At 36.7% G+C, this 20,266-nt stretch overlaps 1 protein-coding gene across 1 annotated transcript; it reads left to right on the forward strand.

Moving 5' to 3' along the window:
* Window positions 1-1,534: 1,534 nt before the first annotated feature.
* On the forward strand, window positions 1,535-12,873 carry HAVCR2 (hepatitis A virus cellular receptor 2). Its single transcript, XM_026696140.2, has 6 exons — window positions 1,535-1,693; window positions 3,803-4,150; window positions 5,159-5,247; window positions 7,192-7,318; window positions 10,022-10,061; window positions 12,544-12,873. Exons 1-6 carry the CDS (start codon window positions 1,645-1,647, stop codon window positions 12,635-12,637), a joined length of 747 nt encoding a protein of 248 aa, XP_026551925.1. The 5' UTR covers window positions 1,535-1,644; the 3' UTR covers window positions 12,638-12,873.
* The last annotated feature ends 7,393 nt before the right edge of the window (window positions 12,874-20,266 follow it).

Genomic DNA, 20,266 nt, shown 5'->3' on the forward strand with positions numbered 1-20,266 from the left:
TGGTTCACTGACGGGTCAGGAGTGGTCAGGGTTTCACACAGGTATCAGGAACCTTTTGCCTCTCATTCAACATGGAATGGAACCCTACTACCTTCTTGTTACCCTCAGGTTTAGTTGGATAAAGTTAAAGTTGGTATGCAAGTGATAGAACAAAATATGTTGTTAGAAAACAAAGGGCTGAAGTTGCTCTCTACCATCGAATATAATCCTCTAGGACTTCCTTCGACAATCCAGTTTTTGGATAGACGGTCCTACTTCCCAACAAAGTGAAGACACACCCATGATTATGCGATTGAAGCTTTGCTTCTTTTTGATGCATCGCTCATGTGATTGCGCCTGCTCCCCCCCCCCACTTTCTATTTTCTAACATAGCAATGGAGCCTGTCTACAGTTCAGAAGCATTCTTAGAAAGAAAGATACTGCTAGAGGTGGTGCTGTGGGGGTGGGGACGACGATCACTATGGATAGAGATTTCCCTAGTCCAGGAATTGAGAAATATACTTGCCATGGAAGGACTTGTACTCACTTCCAAGAAGCAGACACACACTGGCTGTTTGTAGAACTCTTGTTATCAGTGGAGACTTTTATGGGGGAAAATATTGAGCCCTGGTAGGAATGCCAGCACCACATTTGCACCACATTTGCCAAGAATTTGCTATGCAGCATCTAAAAATAAGACATTTTTGATACAGGAGCCTTAACTGTGAAATTACCTTTCTGTTCAGTTTGGGGTCACGTACTTTGTAAGCCTTTCATGTCATTGGACAACATATTTAATTAATTGTTTTAATTAAGTAGTTTGAATTTATGCAGCTGTACCTTACACTGACTCTGAATTAAGGAGGTATTTTACAGTTGTAATTTTTTTTAACCCCAATTTGGAATTATTATGATTGTAATGAAAAAAAGGGAAAACAACATTTTGGAATAATAGAACTAAAAAAACATTTCAAAGCTAAAGCAAGCCCAGCAGAAATCCAGTTCTTTGAATTGGTGTGTTCTGTTCTGTTCCGTTCCATTCCATTCCATCCGGTTCTGTCCCATCCCATCCAATTTGAACATAACCACAGTCCAGAGGTGGTATTCAGCAGGTTCTGTCCAGTTCTGGAGAACTGGTAGCGAAAATTTTGAATAGTTCAGAGAGCCAGCAAACACCACCTCTGACTGGCTCTGCTCCCATCTATTTTCTGCCTCCCGAGACCTAGATGATCGGATGGGTTTTCTTTTGTTGCTCTGCACAGGAGAATGGAGCTGGAAAGCAGGTTAGTGAGGTGTGGAGGGAATGGAGATTTTACAGTATCCTTCCCCTGGAGTGGGCTGTGAATGGAGATTTTACAGTATCTTTCCCCTGGAGTGGGGTGGGAATGCCATGCCCATCAAGCCACGCCCACAGAACCAGTAGTAAAATTTTTTGAATCCCACCACTGCCACAGTTACGTCCACACAACTGTTTCAGGCAAGGCTTCATTCTAGAGACTGCCAAATTTAGGACAGGAAGAGGAAGTTCTGGTCAAAGCTACATAAAGTGTGTGTGACTGATGACATGCGACAGTCAGAAGTCACAGAAGTTCAGAAACTTGTTTGGGAAACAAGCCTTCTATTAAATAGGTAGAAGGAAATCTTTTCTGCGGTTTGTCCTTTGCCATGTTTTCTTGCTTGCTTCTGAAACAGATCCTGCTCATGATATTAACAGGTAACTAAATTTTCCTAAAGCTACATAGATAACATCTTTGTAACAGTATTGCTTCAATCTCTTAGAGGATTTTTAGTATGATTTTGGTCAGAACTTTGGCAAGTTATTGCATGTATTTTAAAGCTGCCATTCCAATACTAGGATGCAAATTCACATTTGAACAAACATGATAGAAATGGGATGGATGAATGACTGAAAATTAATATATTGACATCATCTTCATACGTTATTTTTTTTTACATGGTAGGAAATAAAGGTAGTATGCATGCTTATATTAATCCAACACCAGCACTGTCTTATTTAGAGTGTCCATTGAAGTTGATACTATTAATTTCCAATATTACATCTAAATCTTTTTTCTAATATGAGTGCAAAAAGAAGCAAAAGTCAAAATAAAATGTATACACTTTTATAAATAACATTTGCAAATTTGAGGCTCCTTGATTACCTTGTGTAGGGCAACTTAGTATAGGCAGTGGGTGATCTATAATCTTCATTAATGGCAACTGGAAAGGATTAGTTGTAATCATGTTGAGACTATATATCTAACATTAATTCCAATTTTCATGATTATCTGGCTTAAAACAGACAGTGACAACTGTGTGCTAAGAACTTCTGAGGTTTCTCAATTGAGCATTATCTCCATTGGGCAAATAAGTGACTTAATTATATTTTCCCAATTTTATAAAATAAGAATAAAATACGAAAAAATGGCCTTCTAGCCATTGTATATAGTGACAAAAATGGTGCAAAGATATGTGAAACTAACTCTCAAAAACAAAAGCATGCTTTAAAGTTTTTTAATGCAGAATATTATTTATTTATTTTATTGCCCATTTCCCATGTAGGGTGACTCTTAGCTCTGAACCAAAGGTCTTCCTGTCACAGCAACTGTGTAATTGTTCTTTCATTTGTGGTAAGATAACACGTAATCCACTAAGAAAATGGTTGTTTGCTAGGCTGAGAAGACAATGTGTGAAAATGCTGTAGTATAGACCCTCTGTCAGAAAAGTTACAACATGTTATAAATAGTAGTAGTAACCAACTATCACATAAACTTCCACAGTAACCAACTATTATATAAACTTCCACAGTGAGTACATGCTACTGAATTTGGTCTTTTTATGAACATTTTAAAAAAGGTTACTTAACCATAAAATTTTAATCTGGAGGGAAGGAATAGAGTTCCTGGCAGGCAACCACAGGGTGTGCGTGGGTTATCTGTTTTAATCAGCATTTCCACCCTGCTTTTATTTTCTTTATATTACTCAGCAAACTGAGGCAGTGATGTCACAGTATCTGTTTGGGAGGATATTTCAGATGATAATTTCATTCTTCTAAGGCAGGGGTGTCAAACTCAATTTCATTGAGGGCCACATCAGGGTTGTGCTTGATCTCTGAGAGCCAGGGGTGAGTGGGTGGGGGTGGGCATGGCCGGAGTATAAAAACACACGTGGTTTTATACACTTATAAAAATAGAGAGGCATGCATTTCTGTGATTTTGTTTTTTTAATATTTGATCTTGATCACCTTATGAGAGAGAGATCAGATCAAGAAATTGACTCCATAGGAAGACTATAAATTGGAAGACTATCTATAGGAAGACTATAAATTATTGACATGGGCTATAGAAGCAGAATCCTGCAAGCCTGAAAGGTAAAATATTTTACCTTTCCACCCTTTTATAACCTTCAGAGTCAAGAACAGCCTCCTGCAGTACTCTGTTTTGGTCCTGGATGGCCTCCTGCAGCACTTTGGAGGCCCTGTTTTGGGCCTGGAAGGCCTCTTGGAGCACTTTAGAGGTCCTATTTTGGGCCTGGATGGCCTCTTGGAGCACTCTGGTGGCCAAAATCTTTGTGGGGGGCTCCCGTGCCCCATTTTTGCTAGCAGAGGCACCATGGGCTGGTCCTTTGTTATGTCCAGGCCGGCCCCATGGGCCAGATCTAAGCACCCTGAAGGCTGGATCCATCCTGCGGCCCTTGAGTTTGACACCTGTGTTCAAAAGAAAACTGCTTAGAAGAAAATTCTAGAAGGTATGGCCTAATTTGTCCCAATCCAATCTTGTTTGCTTGGTTTAAAAAAAAAACAATTGTAGCATTTCTTCTACAGGTTGCTTCACATCATATGCTGAAACTGTCATACAAGGAAAAGTGGGTGAAAACATCACTCTACCCTGTCATTATTCAGTTAAGAACAATGAATTCACAGATACTTGTTGGGGACGAAGTTGCCCTTTACTGGGTAGTTGTTCCGATAAAATGATTAGCATTAATAAAAATCTGAAGATAGATGGGCAACTCCAAAAATACCATCTAATGGGAAATGTCAGTCAAGGAGATGTATCTCTGACCATTGTTGACATAACAGAAGACGATGTAGGGACATATTGTTGTCGAGTGGAATATCAAGGCTGGTTCAATGATGGGAAAATGCTTTTCAAATTACTGATCAAGGAAGGTGAGTAGAAGATTTAAATTTAAATTTGTCACATTCTCCTTTACTACAAGGGATTATTTTTTTAAAAAAAATATGCTTGTAAGTTTGAAAAGAAGTATTTTTATGAACTTAATCTAATGACTGTGTCTCACTGCTAGTCAGTACCATCTAAAATTGTATATTAAGAGCCTCGGTGGCACAGTGGTTAGAGTGCAGTACTGCAGGCTATGTCTGCTGACTACCGGCTGCCTGCAATTTGGCAGTTCAAATCCCACCAAGCTGAAGGTTGAGTTAGCCTTCCATCCTTCTGAAGACTCAGATTGTTGGGAGCAATATGCGGACTCTATAAACCACTTAGAGAGGGCTGTAAAGCACTATAAAGCATTATATAAGTCTAAGTGCTATTGCTATACAAAGTGATATTTACATGTGTTATGTATTATGTATGTGCTATTTATAAATTATGATACAGTTATTAACATTGGTTCTGGGTTTCATTTGATATGGAACTCTTCTAAACAACTCTACTGTGTTCTTTATAAAAGATACAACTCTATTCACACACGCATATACTTTGTTATGTATGTATGTGTCACCTACATGTATGTATGTATCTATCTATCTATCTATCTATCTATCTATCTATCTATACATAAAATATGTATGTATGTGCATATTCATGTATTCATGTGTGTGTGTGTGTGTGTGTATTTATAAATACATGTAAGGGTCTGTATGTCATTTGAAATGATGTATCTCAAGTTATGCAATCCAATTAAAGCAAACATGAACCCCAAAAAGCATGTTCAGACATAAATATCAATTTAACACTATAAGATTTGCTTACTGGTGAAAATGGATGTTGAAAAAATAGAATGAATGATCCTTACAAATTTTATGGAATTCTGTCTTCCAAAAGTATGTATGCATGTATGTATGTATGTATGTATGTATGTATGTATGTATGTATGTATAGAGTTATATGAATACAAATTTGTTTTATTCTATGTTAATAATCTTATTTTTCAGCATCGCTTCATACAACACCTATATATTTTAGTACGTCTAATTTTATTTCTGAACCAAAATCGATATTCATTACTGAATCTCCACCCAATGTAAGTATCAATATAAAAATGTGTATGTTTCTCTGTTTCTCTCTGTGTGCATATGAATTGGTAGCTATTTATGCTTAAGTCTTCCTAAAACTAGCATGCTTTATTTACTTATACTTTGTGTCATCAATTTTCAGGAATTGGCTATAAATTTTAGGTTTATTCTGGGAATATAAATAATGGATATAGCATTGAGAAAATACAGAATTAATTTCCTGAGGAGCTCTGAGAAATGAAGAGCCAGAAAAGAACCTTGGGATGGCTTTGGAGGAAGATGAAGAGCAAATTGGATCAAAATATAAGGAAGAACCCATACTATTGATTAAATTGTGGTCCTGTTTTCGATGACCCAATTCCTGATGGGAATGTGTCATTGAACTAGGTGCAGGGTTACTATGAGGCATATTCTTCTATCTGGCAAATAAAACTTCTTGGATCTGCTTGGAATTGGACTCTGTGTGGACATGTCTAGTTGAACTGTCTGAGGCAAGTTTTTATAGGATTATCTTGAGTAAATTCAGTTCAGTAAAGTGTACTGAAGTTCTGCATTTCATAAATGTGGCCATCTGTTAGATCCAGGTCTCCCCTGGATAGTTAAGGCTGCATAGGAGATAACCTGTGACTGGGCCCAAGCAGTAACTAGCCTGCTTCTCTGAGAAAAGGGTAATCCCCAATGCCTTGAAAGAGACCAGGGTGCATCTGCTTCTTAAGACATTATCTTTAGACTTAATGATCTTGGGCAATTTCCATCCAGTTTCCAACCTTCCATTTTAAGGGGAAGGTGGTAAGGGAGGATGGTCAGGGTTAAGTCCCAGAGGACCCTAAGGGAAACACATTATCTGGACCCATGCCAGTTTGCTTTCATAGCCAACAATGTTGCATTTATCAATGATCTGTGGTAGAACTGGGATGGGGTTGGTGTTCATCCTGGTGCTCCTTGATCTCCCAGCAGTTTCTGATGTATTTGATCATGATATGCTGGGTTAGATCAGGTATCAGCAACACATTGTTATTCAACTGTACAATTCAATACCAGGTGGACTAAGGGATGCTGTTGAGGTCCTGACCCAATGCCTGGAGTCTGTGGAGGTCTGGTTCGGGAAGAGCACACTCATGCTCAATCTTAGCAAGAGTGAGGAACTATTTTTTTTTAACCTTCCCAGTTCTGGGAATACTATTTACCATTGCACAGTTTGAAAAAACAATTTAAAGAACTCCAAATTCAATTTTAAAAAGTAAAGATTGAAGTCCAATGTTATTATTGTACTCAGTTCTCTCCTTCTGTAACACATTTAATAAACAACCAGTGATGAAGACCATTCAAATCACAGTTGGAATACTGTGTGTATCCAAATGCTCTTAGTATTTACATCCCCAAGGTTCTAAGGAGAATTATAAATGGAACAGTAGCTACTTTACTGCTAGATAGAGATTCTATTGTTACAATCTCCCATCATGTCTCATTTTAAGATTGCTAGTAACTGCATGGTATGGGCTTTTTTTTCACCTCCCTCTTCTTCTTTTTAAAAAGCATTTCCAAAGAAGAGTTTATCTGAACACTTGCACATTTTATATTTTTATGACTAATTTACCAAAGAACATAAGGGTGAGAACCAGTTGAATCTTTTGTGGGTCAAATTTTGAATTAACAACTATATACTTTTAAAGTTTGAATAAATCTTTCTTAAACACGCGCGCGCGCACACACACACACACACAGAGTTTCTGTCAGTTCTAAGGAGTTGGGAATGAATGAATAAAAAGTAGTCTGATGAATGGCTTTCTTGTACTAAAATCTTGAATTGATGGGATGAATGCTAATAATGTTAATAATTAATATATTTTAGAGCTTACTGGCTCCAGTTGACTCTGGGTAGCTTTCATTAAACAAACTCTTTAGCTCAGTGTGATTCTGCTGTGATATTTTTTGTTTATTTGCTTTTCTAGAATATTTCATATATGTCTATAATGGTAAAGAAGAAAGTGAGGAATTCATCTTATCGGATAGGCCTATACATTGGAATTGGAACATGTGTAATTCTATTTGTCATTATAATCCTGCTAATTATAAAGTGTAAGTACTATGACTTTTATTAAGAGGGGTTTTTTTTTGGTGCTGGGCCATTTAATACTTTGCCTTGCCATGTCTCTTTGCTATACTTTATTTAGTCTTTCTTATAGGCCACTTTGGTCTCTCTGTTATTCAGTAAGCCTTCATGGTATAGTAGCTTTGCTGCATTTTAGATAGCATTCCATTGTTTCTTTTCTCTTTTTCAACCATCTGGTATATTTGCAACATTCCATACCTACCTATTTTCCTTGATAAGTAGAGTCTGTGTGGATGAAGGGCATGATTCATTGTCATTATTTTTCTGATCTTCCTATCCAGGGTTTATAGTTGTGCTTGAGTCTACTCCACTATCCAGCTGTGTATCTAATCACTGGAATTGCCCAGGTGTTAATTGCCTAGATGGTATTTCCTATGCTCAGTTTGAACTTTAAGATCTTCTTCACTCTTCATGATGTATTCACTTCTAACCCTTTTCTTGATGTTAGTGTGTTGTTCTCAGTTGGAAGAATGCCCAGGTATTTGTAATGATTTTCTTCATCCAGACTCTTGATGTTATTTCCATAAGATATCTTGATTCCTTCAGTTTTCACTATTTTTCCCCTGGTGATGGTAAGGGTAGCACATTTGTCGAGTCCAACTCCATTGCAATATCTTGAAAAAAAATCATAATCACTTCTGTTCCATCAAACTGAATGAAAATGGTAAAAGAAATACTTAGAAGAAATGTTGCCTAACCACTACATTAAAATGCTATATTAAGCACTAGTAGGGAGACTCGGGATAGAGAGAATTTCTTGTGTAGCACTTCCTAGTTTACCTTCTGCTTCCAATGTATTTACTTTAGTGAGTGAACATTGAAACAAACCTGCTCTATTTTCTGCAATGATCATTGGGATCTTTCTCCTTGATTACTCTGTTAATGTAAAATGTTAGAATAGAATAAAGGTGGAAGGGACCTTGGAGGTCTTCTAGTCCAATTCCCTGCTCAAGCAGGAGACCCTATACCATTTCAGACAAGTTGTTGTCCAGACTCTTCTTAAAAACCACCAGTGATGAAGCACACACAACTTCAGAAGGCAAGCTGTTCCACTCCTTAATTTTTTTTCACTGTTAGGATGCTTTTCCTCAATTCCAGGTTGCTTCTTGATTAGTTTCCATCCATTGTTCCTTCTCTTACCTTCTTGTGCTTTGGAAAATAAGTTGACCCCCTCTTCTTTGTGGCAACTTCTCAAATACTGGAATGCTGCTATCATGTCTCTCCCACCTAGTCTTTATTTTCTCTCGACTAGCCATACCCAATTCCTGCAACCATTCTTTATAAGTTTTAGCCTCCAGGTTTTTAATCATCTTTGTTGCTCTTCTCTACACTTTTTCCACAGTCTCAACATCTTTTTTGTAATGTGGTGACCAAACCTGGATGCAGTATTCCAGATGTGGTCTTACTAAGATTTTATAAAGCAGTACTAATACTTCACGTAATTTTGATTCTCTATGTGTTCGAGTCCAGATGATATAATAAGCAAAAGTTAAAGCTTTCTACTTTCCAGAATTCTGTGGGACTCCTGACCCCAGTCAGATGTCAGGACCTCTAAGGACCTCCACCAAACTTTCTGCTGGCTTAGTTAGATATTTTACTGTGCCAGACCTCGCTAGAACATGAATATTATCACTAAGTGAAGCAAGCAAGAGGGCAAAAGTGATTTTTAAAACAGTGGGAACTGGCAGTAGGGAAATGAAATATTTGATTGTAAAGGTGTTAACAGTGGCTAGGATTGTATTTGCTAAAAATTGGAAAAATGCAGGAGGAAGTTATTAAGAAAATAATGGAATGTGCTGAAATGAGTAAATTGACATTTGAAATTAGAGAACAAGAAGTTAAACAATTTTATAAGATATGGGATTTATTTTATCAATGGTTAGAAAACAAAATATGGTAATGAAATATGTAGAATTTTACAATATAAGGAGAATAGAATTATACAGAATATAATATAAAGATGTATTATTATTAGATGGATTTAGTATGATAATATGAATTGTTATATTATAAATCAATTTAAAATTTTGAACATCTCGCATAACATGAAGGAATAATAATTTAGTCAAATAAATGATTAACAATGATAATAATGTATACATATATATTTGATTGATAATGTGAGAATCTATACAAACAATTGTAAACAAGGACTATGGAGAAGATGCACAAAATATTTGTAACCAACTGACATACTGTATGTATGTAATTGGAACATGGTTTTATGCTTTGTTTATGTATGTTTGTCCAAAAATAATTTAAAAAAAAAAAAAAACAGTAGGAACCGTAAAGCAGGAAAAGTTGAGAAGAATTATTGTCTGGTAGGATTTGAAAACTTTCCTTCTTATAACAAGCAATTTCAGTAGATTTGATTTTGATTTTTGAAATTTTGATTTTGTGTATGTAGTGATTTCAACTTATCTTCTTTCAGAAAGTCATATAGTTTATTCACTCGCTAGTCTACTGTAGTGGATGACACTCCCAAAGTACATGATTTGACTACTGTATCAAACCCAGAAAAAGGACTCGTGAGTGAATAAACTATACAACTTTCTTAAAGTAGATAATGAAAAGACATACATTGGGGTTTCTCATTCTTAAAATAATTGAGCAAATTGTTTTCATCTTCTTTCTAGTGAAGATTTTTTGTTGCTCTGATTATCTTGCAGGGTATCTACAGAAGAAGCAGAAGACAAATAATTCTACAAGGTAATTACTATTAAATATGTTTCTATTTGAATGATGGGAAGAATAAAGGCCTCACTTATTGTATAGCTGCTACAAGGAAACACAATACATGAATATGATATTAACAGTTCATGAATTGACTTTCAAAAAGGCTGACTCCAACTTATCTTAACTGTAGAAAGTGGTCACTTCAAACTTATTGGATAAACAGAAATAGTTCCATGTATTTCAGACTACTAACTCAGCGCTCATACACACAGGAAGTGCTTCATGTGACCAAATAGATACAAGTACAAAACTAAAAAAAAAAAAAATCCAACAAATTTGAAATTTAAGAGATTTTGAATATTAAATTTAGTTTTGTTGCCAAAAGGAAAAAAAAACTTTGTTTAAACAAAACAATCGCAGTAAACACTTGGTCATTTTCTTGGCATTTTTAAAGAAAGAAATAAGTAAACATGTCTATTGTATGTATATATTGTGTATTGTATGTGTATATTGTATATTATATGTGTTTGTGCCCAGGTGTTTGCCCCCCAGCTACAGAATTATCAGAGAAGCCTTAGAGATTGAAAAAAGACCTGAAAGCATGAATAGAAGAGATGACTCCACCAGACTGTCAATTATCTGGAAGCCTGCACTCTCAAACAAAAAAATCTCCACACCACAAGCCAAGCAAACACCTGGGCACAAACAGACTCCCCCTGATACCTCCAGCTCAAACACACCTCAACCAGGCACCCAGATGAAACCTAGCTTCCTAATAAATGATAGCCATCCGTTCACTCAGAGCCAAGCCACACTAAAAGCCTCCAATACAGGAACACAATGTTGCCAGCCAATCAAGACAAAAAAAGCTACAAAACAGACAGAAGATATTAGACACACCAATCAAGCAGAACACAGCAAACTCCAAGACCAATAAACACAGACCAAGACTCCCAACCAATCAGGATAAAGAAAAAACCATTCTGGCACAGCAATAGGCTGCCCCAAATTTAAAACTGAAACAACTGTGAAAGTCTGACTCACAGACAAACACTATACAGAAGCCTGATGATGGCAGATGAGATTCTGCTGAAATGTTGCTACAACTTTAAAAGCACAACTATAATGATGTGGGAAAATACCCAAACAAAGCTGAATGCCATATATATATATATTGAGAAGAATATTCCAAGGAGAACACTAGACGCTAAGATTAGTAAGAAAGGAGGAAGTAATAAAGGAGGAAGAAAAGTTGAACTAAAAAAGTTTAGTTCCTGGTTTTGTTTTGTTTTTTGCTTGAGACACTTTGAGTGAGTTATATAAATTCTATGCACATTCACTCACCCACCCACTCACCCTTAGCAATTCATTTCTAATCAACCAGGTTTTTCAGAAATTGTATATGAATTGAATTCTTTATTCTTTACACAGTATACGAAATTCACATATCACCCAGAGACCAGACTCAACATGCACACACGCATGACAATCCCCAAACACCTCCCCACCCGCTAAAATTCCCTGCCTCCTAAAATCACAGAAGCATCTACACAACAGACCAAGTAATACTGTTCAACAGGCTCACTGATGGTGGTATTTAAGTTCATTGTTAAGTGCAATTATAGCTCTGGGATAAAAACTATTCAGAAAATGTGTGGCCCAAGTTTCAATTGTTCTGTATCTTCTGCCAGAAAGTTCATAAACAGTTCATAAAGATTGTAAGCAGGATGGGAAGAGTCTCTGAGAATGTTGTGCAACTTCCTCAAACAGTGAGATGTGAAGATGTCATCCAGGGCTGGTACTGGAGCCCAATGATATTCTGGGCAGCTTTAATAATTCTCTGTAGAGCTTTTTTGTCTGCTACAGAGTTGCTCCCATACCATACAAGAATGCAGACCCAAAATGGAGATTAATTTTGTTCTGAATTTTGTAGCATCTGCTGTGAAGGCTTTCCTATGCCATTTTTAAATCTTTTCCCAAAACAACAACAACAACAACCAGGGATGTGGCAAGCTTATTGCTAGGATGCTGTTATAGTATCATTAAGATGCACGGGGAAGTGAATTTATTAACAATTTAAAAAATGAAAATGGGTGACACATTATATTGAATGGTGTTTAGGGCAGAACATTTAATGCAGAAAGTGGATCAAAATAGCTTCTCTTCCTCTTGCAACACTGTAACCAAATTAACTGTATTGTTAAGTTGAATCATAGAGGTTTGACAATGAAGCAGAACAAATACACTCAGTATAAGTAAGCTGAATGAAGGAAATTGCAGGATGTGTAAGGTGATTATTCTACTGGATGTATAATTAAAACTGAAAATTGCAAGACATGATTGTCCGCAATTGAAATATCTTCAAAGAGGAAAGTAAGGTTATGATTGGCTAATAATCATAATGTAATATTGCATTCATGCCCAGCTGGAGTTCCTATAGCATCTGGGCAAGTCTATGACATAATTCACCATGGCAGTTAAATTCTAATCTGATTTGTACTTTTGATTTTTACAGTCAGATGGCATTTACAAATTCAGCAGCTCGAGGGATTCAGCATGTTGTCAGCGCTGATGTCCATGCGCCAGAAAATATTTATCAGTGCAGTTGAAGAGTCATGTTTGCAGACTCATGTCGAAGAAAACACTCTTATTTGGAGCAGCATATTTAGTGAACAGATCTTGTAATAGCCGTATATAGATTCAAGCTTTTGTTTATATTAATGAAATCAAATTAATGTATGTAGTATGAGACAAGAAAATCTGTTTTATAATCTTGAAGTGGAAACATTGTACCTTGTTTAGCTTCCTTCCCTATTAAAGCTGCCAATTTCAGATTATGCTCCGATACCCAGCTCTCCTTCCTCCTGACACTAAGCCCAATGGCCTGGGCTGTTTATTTGTCATCCATCTGCCACAGGTAGAGACAAACTGCATTAATACTTTGCTTATTTGATTCCTATTACCTGCTGAAATTTGGCAAAAAAAAAAACAACAGCCATGGGATATCTGGTTATTACAAAATTATGAGCTCATGTTTGGCTGTTATGGCCCAATGAAGTTGGCACATGCTGACCTACTACATCCTCTTTTAAGCATTTTGATGGGATATAGAAATGTAGGTAATAGAGTGCTGATGGGCTTAAGCTTAGTTGACATTTTTGGGCATAATGTATAGGTTTCATGAGATGTTAAGGTGCTGCAGCTGCCAAAAAAGTCAACACAGTTCTAAGCTGCATAAATAGAGGGATGGAATCAGTTGTGGGATTCAAATTTTTTTCACTACCGGTTCTGTGGGTGTGATTTGGTGGGTGTGGCAGGGGAAGGATACTGTAAAATTTCCAGTCAGGGGTGGTATTTGCCAGTTCTCCGGACTATTCAAAATTTTGGCTACCGGTTCCCCAGAACTGGTCAGAACCTGCTGAATACAACCTCTGGATAGAATCAAGATCACATGAAGTGTTAATACCACTTTATAATGCCTTGGTAAGGCCACACTTGAAATACTGCATCCAGTTTTGGTTGCCACAATGTAAAAAAGATGTTGAGACTCTAGAAAAAGCACAGAGAAGAGCATCAAAAATGATTAGGAGGCTAAAACATATAAAGAATGGTTGCTGGAACATGGTATGTCTAGTCTGATGAAAAGGACTAGGGATGACATGATAGCAGTGTTCCAATATCTCAGGGGCTGCCACAAAGAAGAGGGAGTCAAGCTATTCTCCAAAGCACCTGAGGGCAGGACAAGAAGCAATGGGTAGAAACTAAACAAGGAGAGAAGCAACTTAGAAATAAGGAGAAATTTCCCGATAGAACAATTAATCAGTGAAACAACTTGCCTCCAGAAGTTGTAAATCCTCCAACACTGGAAGTTTTTAAGAAGAGATTGGTTAACCATTTGTCTAAAGTGGTGTAGGGTTTCCTGCCTAAGCAGGGGGGTTAGACTAGAAGATCTCCAAGTTCCCTTCCAACAACTCTGTTATTCTATTGTTGAAAGAAATATCCTTCTGGGTTCAGTTCCAAGTGGGGCAAAAAACACTGGAAACATGGAGACTATTTGGAAAGATGGTTTAATGGTGGACAGCAGGACCACATGGCTTGGAGCTCCAAAGTGAAAAAGAAAGGATGATCACATACTTCAAGGTGAGAAGGTCAAGAAGGGAAGACCAAGATGCTGAGAGACTCTTATATAACCTCTGTTGGGCCCCACCCTAGTGTTTCCTGTTCCTGTGTAAGAAATGTATCCCATTGTCAGACTCCCAGGGGCGGGGGTCTTAGCTAACTTTGTAGGCTTTGTCTGGACCACATGGCTTCACCTCAGTGTTGGCTGATACAATCTTCCCAGGCCAGGTGGTGAGATGGGTAGACCCTTTATTATGTAGAATACTCTGGCCTAGGCCTTAATGGCCCATTAGCAAAGGGTGCGTGTGTGTGTGTGTGTGTGTGTGTGTGTGTGTGTGTGTGTGTGTGTGTGTGAGTTTCTTCTTATCTGAGTTTCTGCTTCTCTGAGTTTCTACTTTACTCTTTTTAGGGGAAATATTCTGCCTTTTTAATATTTCCCAGGATATTTCATTTTTCTAGGAGAGGGTGGGTGCTAACTTCCTACACTATTCTATTCTATCTCTTCATTGTTATGAAATCCAGCCACAATCTTTAGCATTTGAAGATGCAAAAACTTATAGGGTATTTCTACCAGTTTTTTCTTATCTATGGCTGTTTTCCATGTGGACCCTGATTGAGGTTCCTGATTTTCATGGTATGCTATTGTGTGAAGACTATCTGCAATTAATTGCCTGCTAAATGATGAAGAGGGAGGGGAGGCTAGTATGTGCTATTTGCTCCTCTGCATTGCTGTCTCATACAAAATGCTACCAAACATCTAAGTATATTTTAAAATTGTAGTATAACATAGGTTTTATATATTTCCTCCATCATCACTTCCAGTGCCACCTTTCTTACTAGAAAGGTGCTAGAAAATAGGTTTGTGTGAGATGGTCCAATATATAGCTCTCATACTATAGGTGCTGTGTGTTTTCAGTACTAAACACGCGAGTTTTCCATATTAATTCATTTTGATGATTTCATGTTAAGTTGGTTTTCAAACTGGATATAATAATCAAAAAGATTCCTTTAAAATTCTTGGCATTGACAGTTGCAGAACTTGCTAAAGTCACATGTTACAAAATGAAAATAAGAACTACATTTCATTGCAATGTATTGTTAAAGAAATAAGGAACAAAAACAGGGAAGAGGACTTTTACTGAATAGTTTTGCTTTCTCAGCTGGGAAAAAAAGGAGACGTTTACAAGAAAAAATATACTGAAGTGATAAACTTGACACCTTTTTTAATTGTAATACTGTGGAAAGGGAACTTCACGAAGACAGTAGTGTCACAAGAACAGAAAAAGCCTAGGGGGAGCATCAGGTCAGCCATCAAACAAACTTACATAGGAAAAGGAATCAAATAAAAAAGGTATTAAAGAATCCCTATAGACAAAAGCCTAAGTAATTAAGAAAACTAGACAAATAAAAAAAGGAAACAAAAAATAATTCAGAAAACCCTTACAAACACAGGACATACCAAATAAGCAAAACAAACAGACAAAAGACACAAAATATAAATTACAAAAGGGACTGACAGGAGATTGCCACAGAACAAATATGAAAAATTATCTTAAAGCTAAAAGAGATTACAGAAAACCAATAATACAATCTGGCCACCCCACAGAGTTTGCCTTCCGCACCCCACAGAGTTTGCCCTCCGGCGGGAATAAAGACAAACTCAAACAGGATTTGAAACATTAAGCACAAATACAAACATTCACACAAAATCAACTTACAAAGGGAGAAAAGGGGATAAAAAACCAGGGACTTACCATAAGAAGCTAGCTAGCCCAGGAACACAGACTTCTCGCTGTCCCCTGCCTTCCTGAAAAATAAAAAGATCCAGCTTTCAAGCAGTTGTCTGTATCCTTGTGCTGGAGCTCTCCCAGCGGGAAAATCAAATCCTCAAAAGAAAGGCATTTTGACACCTTTCAACAATACATTAGGAAAAATGTCTCTTATGTCTAATGTAATGTCTCTTATGTGTCTAATGTCTAATGACTTGATTCAAACAGCCCCAATACTTACCAAGAGAAAAGTCACAATAAATTTTGAATAACAGAATAACCAATAGCCATTGCATAGGCTTTGCTACCATCCAGATCAACTCAGTGACCCAACCATGTTTTTAAGACCTTACAAAATGCCTGAAGTCCAAGAATGCTGTTTTGGCAAGATGCTTTGATATATTAATGTAGCCATGACTTTTTCCAGGTTTATTTGGAAATGATTGGGAATAGGTTTTAATGTAACTCTTTTAGCAATGCACCAAAAGAAGCTTGCTGTGAGTTATTGTACATTCTGCGTATTATTTCAATCCTTTTAGTCACTTCTTTGAGAAAAGAAGTTATATAAAAAGAAATTGCATCAATTATAAAGCCTTCCCTTGATAAACATCTTCTCATTGGAGGCTACTGAAATGAAAATGGCATGGGAGACTTATGCCCTGCCTTCATGAAATTTTGGAAATGGCAACTTCTATAATCCATGTCATTAATCCTGGGGCAGAAAAACAACCACTTTCAGACTGATTGTGTGTGTGGGTGGGTGGGTGGGAGGGGTCCTCTTATTCAGGAACCTTTCTTTCCTAATTTTCTTTTAATAGCAGCACTTTCTCAGATTTTCTCTGAAACAAAAGGAAGAATGATTTTTGCTTCCCCTTTTTCTGTGGAATGGGGAAATGGATGCTTATGCCTTATCTTTGGCATGGGATGTGTGCAGAGAGACCATAAAAATATGTTTTATTGTGTTACTGCTGTTCTTTTGATTTGTGTATTCACGATTTAATATTTTATATTCTCTTATGTTGTTTTTACCCTTTTCAACTGAAAGTCCATAGAGAGTGTGGTGCTTACTTCAGTATTTCCAGCACTTGAGCAGCAAGATAGGAATCAGAGTTTCAAAATAGCCATAGCCAATAATACAAGAGCTGGAGGAGGTGGTTCACTGGAGAATATATTGTCTCTTATAAAAATCAAATCAACAAACTAGGTTTCATTTTTGGTGAATGAGCATTTAGTGTTACCTATGACTTCATGAAGGTCACTTGGGATCTCTAATGCAGAGAAAAGGACCTTTTAGAAGAATTGTTATTTTTCCCTGTCCCAAAAAATAAAAAAATAAAACAAAACTAGGAAATGCTTTTTCAGTGACTAATATTGGAAATTCTACTGTAGAGAATAGATGCCAAGAAAGAGGATAGGCAGCATTTTAATCCATTTCAAATATAGGAGTCCTGATTGCTTGTTCTAGTATGTCCATTATTTCCCATGACTTTCAACTTACTGTTATGGACTGCATCTTATTTAGAAAGGACACAAGGGAAAAATGCCTTGTTAACTGCCATAATGCAGGGACATGCCTTATGTGAAAGTCAATCCATATTTAGCTACATGCATCAAGCTTGATGCTGGAGAGAAACCAACACCTTTGAATGACATTGGCAGGACAGGTGGTAGGACTTAACCGTGGTACTCCTAGGGAGAGCACTCTGATCAGTAAGTACCTGACTGGTTCTTAACGCTACCCACATTGTCCAATGAACAGGCAGGTTTTGATTCCAATAACCCCCATAGGCCAACCCAGAAGTCACTGGTTGTCTTATCTTATTGTCATGTCATGTCATATATCAATTCAGATTAATGGATTTAGGAATAAATCTCTATTTGAACCAAATTACCTTGAAGAGGTCTTGCAAGAAATGCAAATGAGAAGCAGCACAGGAACCTGAGCCCTCTTTCTCTCTGCCCTGCTGTCCATATCCCACTTCTAATTATTTACTCAGACTTATGTCTGAATTTACAAAAGAGATCAGAGGATAAGAAACTGTATAGAATTCAGATGAATCCTGCTGGGATCCATTTAGATGGAAATGCACTGAACTGATTTGTGAAGAACTGATACCAGCTGTCAGCATATTTAATGAAAGGTTAAAGAGAGTTTTGAGAGGCAACCATAAGAAGGAATTTTTCTCTAAAGGAGCCAGAGAATGAAGAGCTGGAAGCCCTGGAGACAGGAAGGCATGACACTTCTTGTAACTTTGTCAAACAATGAAGCACTTAAATCTCAATATTCATAGTTTCCTTTCACTGCAAAAAAAGTCCTTAGTTCTGGTTAATGATGAGTGAACTGATCCTGTTACAATGGTAACATTAATCAATCTGACATATACTCAGATGGCAGTTCTTTAGCTTTACAAAGCAATTCTGCATTTGCACATGTGCAAAGTGCATCTTAGAGAGATCAACTTCTGCCTTAGGCACAAAGACAGTTGGGTGACCTTCTTGGGCCAATTAGCCCTAAGAGGAAACAATGGAAAATGACTTGTGAATCTTGCCAAGAAAACTGCAGGGACTTGTCAAAAGTCAACATGCCAAAAGTCAACATTGACTCAAGGTCTTTATTAGATCTTCATTACAACTGATGTGCAATCTAATCAGTCAGACAATCATTTTATTTCACCCCAAAAAAGTTATTTTTGGAGCAAAAATATATTCTATATTAATATCAAAGTTCAAAGCCTTTATTGTCATTGCATCATGTATACAACAAAATTGGTTTAGCCTCTACTGTTGCAGTCCATACAAGAATATAAGACAACATGAATAATATAAAGAATAATCCTTATACAAGTAGTTAGGAAAAAAACTAGTCATATGTACATCATATTCTGTGCAACTTGTATATTACTCTGGTATGTTATCTTATATCATGGTATATACATATTACACACTACACTGGCACCAGTGAAATTCATCATATTAATTGGTTTGTGGTGCTATATTGTGTTTAGGAGTCTGACAGCCCATGGGTAGAAGCTGTTTTTAAATCTGTTTGTCCAGCTGGCTATACTTCTGTGTCTTCTGCCTGATGGCAAAAGTGAAAAGAGACACTGGCCAGGGTGTGAATCATCCCTAAGTATCTTCCTTATTCTACTGAAACAGCAAGACCTGGTGATGTCATTCAGTGTTGTTAGAGGGCAACCAATAGTTTCTTGTGCTGAATTAATCACTCTCTGTAGTACCTTCCAGTTCACAGCTGTTGAACCAGCATACCATACTGTTATACAGAATGTGAGGACATTTTCTATTGTGGACCAACATATAGATGGACCTTGAGTTACTTGTAAGGTAATAAATGCAGGACAAAAATCTCAGAGATGGTAGATAGATGATGATAAATGGATAGGTAGATATAGTTATATAAATGAACTAAATTATTCTTTAAAATAGCAAACTAGTGAAATTACTGATCTGATACATATCGAACCATTGTAATACATATATCTGAAGAAAATATGATGTAATGTATAAGGGGTGATAATATATAAGTAGTGATTATGGGTTTTAAAAATTAGAGTCCAGTTATAGTGATCATATTGTTGAAATGACCCTGGCAGCTAATGAAAATAAGACATAAAACATTGATCAAAAATTGAAATTAAATGGACAGCTACTAGGTTATTAAGTAGTGAACTAATTTTATTGGATGCAATGTTGTAATTTTTCTTTTCATATGTTTCATACTTTGGTAAAGGCATATAACCACAACAGTTAATGCTTCTCTTTTCAGGTATATATACAATTACAAATTGGCTTGCATTGATGATAGGCTGATGAGCAACTGCAAGTATAATATGATTTCTGATTTTAAAGTCACAGAACACCATTGCCTCTTAGCCAGACAAACGAGATTAACTATAGTGCTTGCCATAATATGGGATATAGAGCATGGTTCTCAGCATAATAAGAATTCCAAGCTTCACACACCTTTTCAAAGCCTCCTTAATGATCCCAGAATCTATTTAAAAGGCTTGTGAATGGCAATTTTTAGTGTTGTGGGGAAAAGTGTGACAGCAATTACAAACAAATGTGTTAACTGTAAGTACATTTAACTTAATCAAATTTAGTTTTTTCTTCTTTGTAGCATACACTTAAAGGCCAAAAATAATTGTCACAAAATTGTCCAAAAATTGAGACTTCTTACATTAAAAGAATGCAATTAAGTTACTTTCCACAATTATCTCTAAATAGGTAATAAATGCTACCAAATACTGTTTTAGAGTCTTCCAAATGGATTACAGTTACAGAGAATTATACTGTATTGTGCCATTTAGGTGATTTAACATCTGAACCTGT

The sequence above is a fragment of the Pseudonaja textilis genome, chromosome 2 (assembly GCF_049901715.1).
Source record: "Pseudonaja textilis isolate UNSWEBS1 chromosome 2, rPseTex1.2, whole genome shotgun sequence".
NCBI lineage: Eukaryota > Metazoa > Chordata > Lepidosauria > Squamata > Elapidae > Pseudonaja > Pseudonaja textilis.